The following is a 14297-nucleotide window of genomic DNA, read 5'->3' as shown; positions in this document are numbered from 1 at the left end:
GATAGTGGTGTCTAAATAATTTTGTTTGTGTTACTATAAAGTTTATAATTTTTCTTTAATTTTGTTATTTTCTGCTCTTATTGGTCACTGTTTTATTGGCATGTGATTTGCTAATAAATGTTAAAGGAATTCACAAACCTTCCATCAATGAGATCCTAAATCACTCATTATTCAGAGTGTGACATATTCACTGACTGCCTGACCCAGCCTCCCAACAACCCATTTGTCAGATGGAAAATACCTCTGGTAGTTCTGATCTTCCACTAGGCACACAGATATATACAATCACACCACAAAGGTGTCATTATGAACAGTGTGGTGAGAGCAATGAGAAAAAGCATTGATTTCTACTCTGAGAAAGTGCACTCGTAACAATTACCGCTCCATTACAATAGAGCTAACTAACAACTTTAGAGCAGTCCTGACACATACAAGCGCACACACAAAAACACTGCTGGCTGCCTGCCATCACTACAGCTACTAACACACACAAATGTTGGAGGTGGGGCTGTGCAGAGTGAGTGAATTTATTTAGAGGTATTTCTACTGTTACAGTGTGCATACTAACTTTGCAGGCTGCATTATTAAAGCTGCAGAGCAAAGACATCCCTCACACAGCCTACAGCAAGACATGAAGGAAAAGAGTTGTTTTAAAAGGCGATCATTATGATACAGAAACTGAATTCTCTAAATTAAACACTTCATTATTTGAACAAGTAAAGGATATTCCATCAAATTCCATCACTCTGTACCTGATAGACTGAAGGTGTTAGGCTGCCAATCTTCTCCATCTTCCTGGCTTTCAAACAGAATTCCCTCCTTTTCATTGACAAAGGGATTATGTCATCAACTAGAGTTTAGGATCTTTTCTGAATACTTTTGCTGCCATCTTGTGACATTACCAGGTATTACGGACTAGAAGACCCTTGAAGTCATTGTGTTGTTGCCAAAGAACTGATGAGAAAGACGTTTGACAAGCTTAATATATATGTTAGTCAATAGTTTGGATATAGAGAATGCTGGTGGCCTAAATTAAAATGTTTGTATCTTCATCCAGTAATGAAATTGAAATCATAATAGGGAGGGATTCTTCTATCAGATGGAAAGATGAATTAACAACAGCAAAATTACAATATGTAAACTTGTAAAGAAATATTATAGGCTGTTTTCAAAGATATAGACAGATCTGTAAAGATGTCAAGCAGCTTAGATGCTTACAGGAAGCAGTAAGGTCAGTTTTCATTCTGGGTTTTCAGCATTAATAAAGTAACGTGCTCCAAGGTGAGTAATGTTTGTGGTCTTAAAGAAATCAACACAGAGAATTTTTTTTTACAGTGCTTTTCTACTCTACCTGAACATTCAAAGCGCTCTAAATTATTGTTGTACTTCTAAATACACAATTCATGTGTTCAACAAATTGATAAATTGTCATGTGGACACCAGCTAAGCTAAACGGCTGACTGACAACAAAGATGGGTCACAAAGATGTATTCTGCTTGAACCATGTCACAGCATCCACTTATTAATTAGTGAGAAGAACTTAACATATGATTAATGATAGAAATCACCGTTTTTGTGTTTTTCTTTCCCCAATTTGATGCTGACCCTTAGTGGACCTTAAATTACTGGCCTCGTGGTAGCAGTGCTCTAAGTCTGAAAACAAATGTTTTTACTAGATTCATATCACAGTGACATTGTGACACTGTAGCTAGTTATAGATTTAGGCCATATACTGAAGGTGGATTTAAGGCTGTTGATGATACCATTCATGAATCATCTGATTTAAAAGACAAAAAAAAACAAAACCCTAATGACAACAATGAAACAGTATTTGCTTCTTGAAAGGGATCCAGCACAATTCGTTGCAGGACTGCTGAAAGAATCTTGTACAGTTATCCAGTCTTAGTTTTTAGTCTAAATTTATAATTTTCTGGATCCTGGAAAAAGTTGGCCATAAGCTGCATGGGCCACAGCTGGAGAAGTGGAAATGTCAACATGATTTCAAAGAGCTGATTGATTACGAGACGCAAAAAACTTTTGGGGATTTATGTAGCTAACCTGTTTTCATGGGCTCAGGAAAACATGGCTCCAACTGCGCTCAAGCTTGGACACTGTGATTTTGCCAGCAGCTTAGATATAAATTCTGATGGAATAGTTCAATGCTGGAAATTAAAAACCATCCAGCATGTCATATAACCCTGTGAGACATAATGAAATGAAGGCCAAGAGGTATTTGGGGAGCTGCCACATTTGGGGCTTTGTCTAAAGTGTCTGTTCACGCCTACAAACAATTCCCAGTTTCTTGAAACAGCAGTATCTACACTCTACTGTGAAATAGAAACAGTATTAAATGCTTATTTCTATCTGAGGAAGGCATCTTAAAGCATTTCCATTACATGCAGCATATATACCTGATACTTTTGACAATTCATTGGTAGAAGTAGTGAGACAGGAGGCCTGAACATCATCATGCTGATTAGCTGAATTGATGTCAGGTGTGCCGTTGCAGGGCTGTTAGCTGGAAAAGAGAAGGGACTTGTTTTCCTCCTCTCCTCTTCTAGTCCACACAGCAGAAACAGATCTAAGCACCTGTGAAATGAGTAGCAGGTAATGTTTGTTTTGGCCTTTTGGTTATAACTTCAAACCAGAAAAAGTCAGGCACAGAGAGGCCACATAATACTTGAATCCTTCACTGTTGTTGGTTGTTTTGTTAAATCACAGTACTACTGATTTCAGAATATGTCCCATGTTGCCGTTTATCCGTTCCCTGACCCGTAAGAAGCCTTTGGAGCCAGCAGGTGAGCAGTCCAACTTCTGCCGATGCTTGACCACCCTGGACCTGATAGGCCTGGGTGTTGGCAGCACGCTTGGAGCAGGGGTTTACGTACTCTCAGGGGAGGTGGCGAGGGAAGTGGCCGGTCCTAGCATCGTCATGTCTTTCCTGGTTGCTGCAGTGGCTTCAGTCTTTGCAGGGTTGTGCTACGCTGAGCTTGGTGCTCGTGTCCCAAAGATGGGCTCGGCCTACCTTTACAGCTATGTGACTATAGGAGAAGTGTGGGCATTTGTGACTGGCTGGAATCTGCTGCTGTCCTATGTCATTGGTAAGTGGAATGGGGGGGGTACTATACAGCTTTACCATGTATTTGACAAAATACATAAATGCAGCATGTCAAGTGATGTAGTTGTGCATCAAATCCAGTTTTTGCAGCAGTTTATGGTAGAAAGTGTGAAAAAACACAAATGTTAAAGCTGACACTGCCCGAACTGATTATTTATTTTTATTTTATTCTATTTGTAGGAAATTTGATCATATTTAATATATAATATTATAATATTTGATATTTACTTCTTTACACAAGAAGACCCTTAGTCTTAGATGTTTTGTAAAAGCTGATTTTATTCAGTTTTATTTGTATAGTGTCAAATCACAACAAAAGTCACATCAGGGCCCTTTATATTGGTAAAGGTAAAGACCCTACAATAACAATTAATGGAGTTATCTTTCATGCCTTGTTTTTTTTTTTTTAACTTCTCCTTAGAAACATCTAGTATAGCCAAAGCCTGGACTGGAGCATTCGATGACCTGATGCACAATGTTATGGCTAAGCATCTAGGGGAACATACACTAATGGACTCACCTGGCTTGGCTGAATACCCAGACTTCTTTGCTGCTGCGCTGATTATGTTGCTTGCTGGTGAAATTTTGACATGAAGTATTATTTGTATCATAAATGGAAAAACATTCTTAAAAGTAAAGTACACCTGTTTTTATCTTTCCCTCTGTTTTCAGGGGTGCTTGCATATGGTCTGAAGGAGTCTGCAATCGTGAATACTGTTTTTACAACAGTAAATGTGTCTGTGTTGATTTTTATCATCACTTCTGGCTTTATAAAAGGAGATCTCAAAAACTGGCACATCAGTAAAAAGATAGTTTTAAATGCAACTTGGGAAATTATGTAAGTTTTATTTATAGTAATTGTTCTTTTTATTCACATTCTAATAGTTATTTTTTGTGTACTGCAAAAGTCAGTTTGAGGTTACAATTTATATTTGGAAATTTTTACTATGCTGGACACAGTACTGTGAAAAAGTATTTACCCCCTCCGTGGTTTCATGTTTGTCACACCAGCGTGTTTCAGATCATCAAACAAATTTTGATATTAGACAAATATAACAGTACTACAATCAAGTTCTTACAATAACTGGTGATCTGTCTTGATCTGTGGAAGAATTTCAGCCGACTCTCCTTTGCAGAACTGTTTTAATTCAGCCTTCACACAAGGTTTTCAAGCATGAACTGCCTGATTTAATGTCATGCCAAGGTTTTGAAAGAGCCCACGCATTTTGTAACTTCTATCTTGTCAGTCCACAGAATATTTTTCCAATACTCTTGGAACTCTTGCAAGACTGTACTAATTACTATACACTTTTCTCATAGGGCTAGTTAGATGGTTAACATTTTTCCCTTAAAATGAAATATTCATTCTAGTTGTCTTTGTTCAATATTACATTTGTTTGATAGTTTAGGCTTGCCAATTCTTGTTCCTCTAGTTCTCCAGTTTCCTCTATTTATTTATTTATGTCTTGATGCATTCTCAATCATCCAGGAAAGTAAATCTCCAAAAGTTGATTCTGTTCATCTGGACGTAGCGTTTTGTGGGAGAAACGTTTCGTCACTCATCCAAGTGACTTCTTCAGTCTCAGCTGACTGCAGGTTTCCACAATCTTGTTCCTTCAGTGGGCTGGTTTCAGTCATTATGCAAATGTACAGTTTATAAGATTGGGGAAACCTGCAGTCAGCTGAGACTGAAGAAGTCACTTGGATGAGTGACGAAACGTTTCTCCCACAAAACGCTACGTCCAGATGAACAGAATCAACTTTTGGAGATTTATTTATTTTTTGCATACTGGAGTTTAACATTGGCTCTGGTTCATTACTTGCATGCCCTTTGTACACTTGGGTGATTCATAGGTTGGTGTTAAGTGATCAACAAACCAAAACAAAACTCTGAAGATAGTCAGTTACGAGGAGTAGACAAAAATGATTGAAAAAGCAACCAGTATCCAAAGAAAAACTTTAAAGACCTTCAAGAAGACAAAACTATTTCTTGAGAACCCTTTAAACAAAAACAAGATGCCCGGTCTTACTTTGGGAGCAAAGTATAAAGAAATGAGGGGTAGTGGAGATCTAAAGAGCTTGGAAAGAAGAAGTTGCTTGAATGGGGTAATGGAGACTTTTACCCAGTACTGTATATTCATAGTTGCCCGCCGCCATGTTAGAATGCTTATCCCAAATGGTGAGGAGACTTGATCTAAATAGACGATCTGATTTATTTCATTCACAACTTTGGTTTTTTTTCCCCTCGTTGTGCTCTTTATGGTATACCTCAGATTTCTCAAATTGCTCAGTCATATGTATAACTTTTATACAAGCAGAAAACCAGTTTGTCTGATGGTATGTAAATCATTAATGTGGATATTGCCGTTGTGATATCATGGCATAAAACTACTGTTGCTTTGTGCAGGAAACTTGAGCCAAATGAAACTGTCGACTTTGGTGTCGGCGGCTTTTTCCCCTTTGGTTTTGATGGAACTTTTGCCGGGGCAGCAACCTGTTTCTATGCTTTCTTTGGATTTGACTGCATTGCTACTACTGGTACTCTTGAGTAGGATTTTTTTTTTTTTTTTTTTTTTTTTAACTTTCTGACCTTTTATCTGGCCACAAACATTTTGCCCTATGAGGTCGTTTATTATATTCCAGTCTGTAACGCATTATGTGGACAAAAGTACTGGGTCACATCTCTTAATTTTTCAGGTTAGCTTGTGAAATTTCTTCCATCCAAGATATTCCACATTCAAATGTAAGTGGTATTGCAAAGTACAACCACACTAACTTAGCTACAAAGTGGCAGAAAATTTCTGAGTAAATTTTGAGTATGCCTATGCTTCTGCTTTTCAGAAAAATCAGGATCTATGTGGTTGAAGCAAAGGAAAGCAAACAGCCTTTAAGTTCTGAAATAAATGCTTTCCAAGAGAAAACTAAGTCGTGTTGGGAATATTCTTTCACTGTGAGCAGAAGCAACTTCCAGTCTACAGAATACTCAATTTGCATGTTTGTAGAGTTTATAATAGTGATGTGGTTACAGTGTAAAGACACCTTTTTACCCTTTGAGCTGTTTTAAAATGGTTTCCTATGGGAGACAGACAGGGAGCAGGCTGTGCTTTGATGGCATTTGTGTGAGGATCGTAAATCCTGTCTCAATTAGAATGGCACTGGATGAAATAGGACTACGATAGAGATATCAAAACGTAGCTATCGTATATACAGCTGTGTGTACGTGTGTATACACATGTATATTAAAAAAAATAAATAAATACAAATACCTAGCAAAAGTTTAAGACCACTTGAAAGATAGCAAAAAATCGTATTTTACATGGTTGGATCTTAACAAGCTTCCAAGTAGAGCTTCAACATGCAACACGAATAATAAATAATAAAATAAAATTATAATAAAAATCACTCCACACACTTTTCTATCTGGAAATCTCATGGACAAATCTGGTTTTGGTGACTGCCAGGAGAATGTTAGCTCCATTGTACTAACTCTTAAGTTTTGGAGGTTTGATAACGCTATAGGACTGTCTGTTTGTGGTTGACCCAGGCCTCTTAGTTCCAGGGAAGGGAAGTCTGTTTGGGAACAGTTTGGAAAAGGCCCTTCACTGTTGCGGCACAGTTTTTGGAGACCAACTCTATATTAATGCCTGTAGATCTAGAATAGGATGCCGTAAATTTCCTGTAGGTGTAATGTGCAAGTGACTCAGTACTTTTGTCAGTATAGTGTTTGTGCTTTTGTTGCAAAATAATCTGTTGGTCTGTTTATTTAATTGTTTTGGTTCATCTGTGTGTAGATCATTTCATTATTAGATTGTTTGTTGGACCTGAATCAGGAAGTATACGTCTAATCTGCTTTTCTAGGAGAGGAGGTACGGAACCCACAGAAAGCCATACCTCTTGGGATTGTGGTATCCCTGCTTATTTGCTTCGTGGCTTTTTTTGGTGTGTCGGCTTCCCTGACACTTATGATGCCCTACTATCTGCTTGACACTCACAGTCCATTACCTGTGGCCTTTGAGTACATTGGCTGGGAGCCTGCAAAGTATGCTGTTGCTGTAGGATCCCTTTGTGCACTTTCGACAAGGTAATGATCTGTACACTTGTAAAACACTGAGTCAGTTCCAATTGCTAGATTCATTTACCAAAAAAAAAAAGTAGCTTTGCTTGTCCATCCTGTATGTGTTTGTGCTACCAAAGCCAAATAGACAGCATATAAAACTACATCTTATTCTTTGTTGTAGTTATGCCTCATCTGTGAAGTATGTGATATGCAACTTGCTGTATCTGTAATTTGACTTTTAAAATACAATTGATATGTCATTCACAGTTTGCTGGGAGTGATGTTGCCAATGCCACGGGTGCTGTATGCCATGGCCAGAGACGGCCTGCTCTTCAAGCCACTCAGCTTCATGAGTTCCAGACAAAGTCCTGTCTTGGCTACGTTGTCCTCAGGAGCTGTGGCTGGTAAGGCAGCTCTTTTTTAACCCCTAGCAAAGGGGTTTCAAATTTCTTGGTGTTCACAAAATCAAAAACGGGTGCGGTAGAGGGGCAACAATATGTCAACACCCAAAACTGGAATTATTTTGTACGTGGAGGCTACTGACATATTTTCCCTTCTGATTTTTTTCCCTGCTTCTTCACTAGTTTTGTATTTGGCTAGGGTCAGTGTCTATACTAGTAACACCAGGGTGATTACCAGACCCTACAGATGTTTCACAGGTAGTCTAACTCATCCAGGACGGCATATCAATACTTGCCTATGCCAGATGGTTTGCTGTGTCTCCCAGCACAGTCTCAGCAGCGTGGAGGAGATTCCAGGAGATGGGCAGTTCTATAGGAGAGCTGGACAAGGCTGTAGAAGGCCCTTAGTTCATCAGCAGGACCAGTATCGGCTTGTTTGTTCCAAGGAAAAAAAAAATGTATAGCATGAGAGCATTCAATAGATCCACTAAATCAGTAAGAACCACTAAATCTAACATAGTGTCTTGATGCATGCTCAATTGTCCAGGTAAATAAATCTCCCACTGAAAACGTTACGTCCAGATGAACAGAATCAACCTTTTGGGACTAACATAGAGTTTCTGTAGCCTTCTCACTTCTTCTGAATTTGTAAAGCTGCTTTACACCCTCTTCTGCTTTACTCATTTGAGGCTTTATCTTATTTAATGATGTAGTTGTCATTGATGCCTCTAGTTCTCCGCACAGGGTCTTTCTTTTGCTCCTTGACTAAATGTCAAAGTAATAGTTATTATTATTAGAATTAGTGTCTAAATGTTTTTAATAAGTGTTAGATTGTAGACACTTGTGTCATCTGTAGTTGGGTGTATGTTGATCTTTTTGCAGCTTTCATGGTCCTTTTATTTGACCTCAAGGCACTGGTGGACATGAGCTCTATTGGGACCATTTTTGCATACACACTTGTTGCAGTATGCCTTCTTATATTAAGGTAAGTACTCAGTCTAACAAATTAAAATATGCTACTGTTCACTGAAAAGCAATCTATTCTTGTAAAAAAAAAAAAAAAAAAAAAATCTAGCAAGTAGAATAAAGATTGCAAATCAAATAGTACATGCATAGTGCTTTTATGCTCTGAGCACCCAAAGCCCATCCTGTCGAATATCTTTCGAATGGAGCAACTACTGTTTTGACTTATATTCTTGAGTTTAAGTAGTGAATAGATGATGTATCCTCCACTGGAAGAACATTTACAGCATTTATACAATGCAAACTTTAAACTTAGTGCAAGATGGCATTGGGACAAAATGCTAAGTATATGGCATATATACAACTGAATTTAAGTGAGCTCACAAACTTTAGGCAGAACTTCATGGTACTGAAGAATACAACCTCAATTCCAAAAAAAGTTGGGATGCCATGTAAATACACCTATATTTTACTCACATTAAAACACAGATAACCTATAAAATGTATACACTGATATTTAATGGTTTATGGTATTTTATTCATCCCAATCATTTGATTATATATGCATGTTGTACAATCATTCCATCCGATTTTAATCACTTGAAAGTAAATGATTAATATCAGCAGATTAACAAGATACACTCATAATGAGTGTATGTACAGCTTTTTTTGAGCAGGACACATGCTTTTCAGCAAGATGTTGTATTTTTAATTAAGATGATGCTAAACTGCAGCTATTGCAACAACACAGATTCATAGTATTAGTGTGCTGAAATGCCCGGCCTACAGTCAACTTTGACATTAAAAATACAAGAAGAATGCGACAATATTCCTCTTCGAAAAGTCCAGCAACTGTTATCTATAATTCCCAGGTGTTTTCCCAGATGCTCTGTTTACAACTGTGTACCGTTGTAAACAGGGCATTGTCCCGAATCTTGAGGTGTTGCTGCTATCAAATTCAAAATAAGCCTTTTTTTTTTTTTCATGAAAAGGTAAAATGTCTGTTTTAAACATTTGACATGTGTATGTTCTACTGCAAATGACTTGGTCAAACAAGAGTGCCGGATTAGATGTAAGCCCGAGTGTTTTTTTTTTGTTTGTTTGTTTTGTTTCAGGTACAAAGATGATGCCGGTTTTGTCCTCAGACTAGAGCCATTCTCAATAAGGGACCTGCTCAGTCCTCCATTTCGAGCTACCCACCGCACCTCTAAAAACGTCACCATTCTCACCATCATTATTTGTGAGTCACCCTTTACCCCCACCCCTGCCACCCACACCCACACCCACCCACACCTCACACCCCACCTGATTTGCTGAGGCTCCTGACAGCTGCTTCACTTTGATACTTTGTATCTTGAGCAGATAGTCACTGCTAACACTGTACCTTAAAAATTCTTTATAGTAAATTATTTTTGCTATTAAGAATACAGAAATGAAACAAAATTCTAGTATTAATGTTTTCTGACAGCTCCGACCTCTCCCCAGTGTTCCTGGTGATCGTTTTAACCGTGCTCCTGTCTGAGGCCTTGTACTCACTCAGCAGACGGGAACTATGGAGCGTGCTCCTCGTCTCTGTCCTCGTGCTGACATTGGTCCTTGCCGTCGTTATCATCTGGCGGCAGCCACAGAGCAGGACTAAAGCTTCTTTCATGGTAAAGCAGATGGTGTTGGGCGCTTGGTTCCAAATGTAGGATTTCATGCTTCTTGAAAATTTGCTTCTATTCATTTTCATTGAATACAGCTTATTTGGGGGGGTCAGTTGCTGGGCCTCACTAAGGGTATGTTGCAGGGCACAGAAAGTTTATAGCAAATAAATAAGGCATGTTTGCTAAAGGGAGGGCAACCAGTGGGCAAATGCTGGCTGACATTTTTTTTCTTCTTCTTGTTAAACTCCAAAATAAAAGGAATAGTAAGGAGAGTGCTAGTACCATCTGACCCTGCTTTAAAAAAAAAACAAAACACTTGGCATTTTACAGACATTGAATAAACCAGATTTGTTGAGTCAGTGATCTTTATAGTATAAGTAATTGTTTCCCCTCTGGACAGAACCAGTTGAACTGCTACTAATGGACATGGCTATTGAGCTGCTGCCTATTAGCATGTATATGGATATCAATTTTCTATCTCTTAGGAAATAAAATGAAAAAGTGTAACTTCTTAAGTCAAAATAACATGTATAAATCAGCCATGGGTTCATATCCTTCTACAGGTTCCCTGTGTACCTGTAATTCCAGTTTGAAGTGTCTTCATTAATACCTGCTTGATGGTTCAACTGGAAGGAGAAACCTGGGTCAGCTATGCTGTTTGGATGGCAATTGGTAAGAGTATGCATTTTCAGCCATTTCAGGTAACCAGGATTGCTATCAAATGCTTTTATTCTTCCAGGTTTGCATCATTGTAGACAGCATTTAGATGTATTAAGGAATAAAGACAGTAAATTGATGGCATGCTATCCCCTTTTCTCAGGTCTGATCATATACTTTGGTTATGGAGTTCGTCATAGTGTCCAGAAACAAAGACTCCAAGAGGCACACGAACAGCTCAGTAGCAATAATGTAAGCAGTAATGTTGTGGATTGTGCTGCTTGATGCTGTGTTCCACGGAATATTTAAGATTATCAAGAAATCACCTTAAAAACATTTTTTGGAATTTTACCCTGACTGACACAAAGCTAGTATGATGTGTCCTTTGATGCATATTGTTGTGCTAACAACTGCCTGAACTAAATATTACCATGGCAACAAATGTTGCCATTTTATCTGTTTTGACTTGATCCGTCGATCTGTGTTATGCAATCTTGGCTATTGTTGTTTAATGTTAGTATTTCTGAGTTAATATTTCACTTTTTAAATATTGATGTATGTTTCTGAAGTTGGGGGGGGGGGGGGGGGGGGGGGGGGAGTAAATTTGTTGTAAAAAAAAAAAAAGTAAATGTACCTAAATAAACTTGGTTCAGGTGAAGAAATTATGGTTTCCTGTTAGCTTATATTTAACTACTATTAATCTGTATTTTTATTTTCTCACTGTGGGAGTGCAGAAGAGCCTGAAACACTTTATTTCCTCAGCACTTGGTACCATAATGGCTGATTAAAATAAAGTACACCTTACCTTTTATTTACACTGGCAGTAATTGTATTGAGGTGTGGAAAATATCAAAAATGCTCTCAAGCCGTTCTGCAAGGTTTTTCTTTGAGCCGAATTAAAATGACCATGTGTTCTGTGCACTCACGGTGCTAGACTAATCAAATTTCTAGTGGAAAACTTTGGGACCACCTTGAATACTATGAAGACCAAACTATTTTCCATTCATTCATGACATAATTTTCTTCATATTCCCTCTCCCTCATTTGTAGCTCTTAGCTATTACAAACACTTGATTGCAGTTGGTGGCAATGGTGGCACAACCAGTTATTAGTTATGACCCATATTAGTTTAGCCTAAAACTGAGCAATCTATATGAGGCCCTCTTATTATGCACACACACCGTCCCTTCATACAGAAACGTCTTGAAGTCCCTTAGTGTTGTCAAAAGTGTACAGCTGATGGCAGGTCTACAGTATTCAGAAAACCAGTCATTGGAGATTTTTTGAAGTTCTTCATGACATTTTTTTTCAGTTTTCTTACAAAGAATCTGTAAATGGCTTTAGATGCACAAATATTGCTTCATATACTGCTCTATATCTGTATATTGAGGTGAAACATTGGTGGTATATTCATGACTAACAAAACCATGCAATCACTTTTATTGCACTGTTCACAAATTTAAAAAAAAAAAACATTTAAACCTACCGGGTAAAGAGTTAATTTGTGTTACCAGGTTGGGAGATGTTCTGTGTCATTAATACAAAATAACAGTGAAGTGAGCAAACCTGTGCCATCTGTTTAGTGGAAATGGGTGATGAACAGTGATCTTTTGTTATCCATCCACCACAGAACTTTTCAAGCATCAAACAGAACTTTAATACAGTAAAATGAAAATGTCAACTGTACATCCAAATTAAAATATTCACAGACTTGGCCAAAAGGTTCTGTCACAAGAAGCTTGGCTCATGAATGCATGAAATTGGCCCCAGTATTCACTTTGTTTTCAAGTCTAATTCGACCATTGTCCACTGAGTGGCGTCACTTACAGCATTTTTTGCTGTAATATAAAATTGCCTCATTTTTACTTCCTTACACTCTATCCATACAGTTTATGAATTCAGCTTGCTGATATCAGCATTAGCTGATAACCTGCACTGCACCCACTAATCTAAATCTCATCTACTGGCTTCACGACTCCATAATACTGGCCAAAACTCTATCACTAAGGCTTTGAAGCACAGTCTGCCAATAGAGGGTTGTGTCATAGTGGCTAAAACAATCTTTACATACAGTCTATGGTATGTAGTGCTTTTTCAAGAAGCTGTTTTGAAGAAACTTCTTGGCCACTGATGGGCCTTAAGTGTTCTAAATCCTTCCATCTGTACAGATTACCTGTCTGCTCCCAGATGCTCTCCTCCTCCTTGGAAGGACCGTCATCTAGGAAAGGTCAAATAAATAATATCGGAAGTGAAATACCTCCCATGACATTTGGACTTGAGAATGCAGTATGTACATAATATTGCTGGCTGCTAATAACATTGCTGGTCTTTTGCGGTAACTGATGTCCTGTCATTGGTCCACATATTACTCATAATACTGATCCATTCAGATAGACAAAAACATAAAGTTTATGCACTAATCTGTTTTGTATTTTCCAGCTAGTGTGGTGGTTTTTTGTTTTGGTTTTTTGTTTTGTTTTGTCCTGCACTTTAAAACACCCTGTAGTCCTCCTGTCAGTCTCTGGGGCTCACCTGAGCAGCTGCCACCACCAACACTCAAAATGAGTCCATCAGGGGTGCACAGACACACACACTTGTGCAAACTTGCCTTATTAGCTGCTCCAGATTGGCCATCCTAAAGCCCAGATGTCTGTGACCTCCCAGTGCCCCCTAAATGCAAAGCTATTGTGATTAAAGCATGATTGACAGTGCTGGTTATTAATTCTAATCTGGGGCACATATGTGGGGTGGTGGGCAGAGGGCAGGCAGCAGTGTGTGCCAGGCTCACGCCAAACGGAGGCTAATTCAGTCTGACACGCTATCAGAGCAGACTCTCACATACACACGCATGCGACATTCCCCCGATGCGCCGACACAGCTATAGGCAACACACATTTTTCCTCTAATGCGCAGGAGAGAGGAGGCGAGGAGAGAAAGTTATCCTTTAACAAGAAGCGCGTACACATTTCACAGCACTCCAACACAAAAGTGGCATTTCCCGAAAACCATTAAGGTGCTCTGTAACTTCAAGTACATCATTTGAAAGCAGAAACAGCATGTGTTTTGCAAATCATTTCCATCTCGAGACTCGTATAAAGGTCTTACATTTACCACTTAGAGGCAGAAACTAGAGTGAAGGGTTATTTTCAAAATATGTTTTCGTTCCTTCAAGGTAAAAGCCTCGAAGCAAATGATGTCTCGTCTGTATTACCAAGTCACTTCCCAGGTTAAGGTGTCATCTCTGTGGCTGCAGTCAGCCTGGAATTACTGCAGGAGTATTACAGCAGGAATGGACGGACTCTGATTACTCATCATGGGGATGCTGTTTTATTGTAGACTCTAATGAAAATAACAGCCGACGCATGGTGATTTAAATGTATGCAGGCTCATTTGCTAGGACTAGCATCTCTTGTAACACTTGAAGTAACTTGGTAATTGGCAAATGAAGCCATCTT

The 14297-nt window shown here is 38.6% G+C and overlaps 1 protein-coding gene across 3 annotated transcripts; it reads left to right on the top strand.

Moving 5' to 3' along the window:
* Window positions 1-2449: 2449 nt before the first annotated feature.
* On the top strand, window positions 2450-11420 carry LOC100708994 (cationic amino acid transporter 2). Of its 3 annotated transcripts, XM_005457032.4 has the most exons (12): window positions 2450-2607; window positions 2737-3101; window positions 3540-3695; window positions 3791-3956; window positions 5526-5656; window positions 6977-7199; window positions 7443-7579; window positions 8459-8561; window positions 9655-9779; window positions 10025-10191; window positions 10749-10857; window positions 11006-11420. In XM_005457032.4, the coding sequence occupies exons 1-11, from the start codon at window positions 2597-2599 to the stop codon at window positions 10776-10778; spliced, it is 1614 nt and encodes a 537-aa protein (XP_005457089.1). In that variant the 5' UTR covers window positions 2450-2596; the 3' UTR covers window positions 10779-10857; window positions 11006-11420. The 3 variants fall into 3 exon arrangements, with proteins under 3 accessions (XP_005457089.1, XP_005457091.1, XP_005457090.1); XM_005457034.4 differs by lacking the exon at window positions 5526-5656 and having other exon boundaries at window positions 7113-7199; XM_005457033.4 differs by lacking the exons at window positions 10749-10857; window positions 11006-11420 and having other exon boundaries at window positions 10008-10176.
* The last annotated feature ends 2877 nt before the right edge of the window (window positions 11421-14297 follow it).

The sequence above is a fragment of the Oreochromis niloticus genome, linkage group LG13, assembly GCF_001858045.2.
Source record: "Oreochromis niloticus isolate F11D_XX linkage group LG13, O_niloticus_UMD_NMBU, whole genome shotgun sequence".
Lineage (NCBI taxonomy): Eukaryota > Metazoa > Chordata > Actinopteri > Cichliformes > Cichlidae > Oreochromis > Oreochromis niloticus.
The sequence above is the reverse complement of the archived record's forward strand: the minus strand, read 5'-3'. Positions and strand labels throughout refer to the sequence as shown.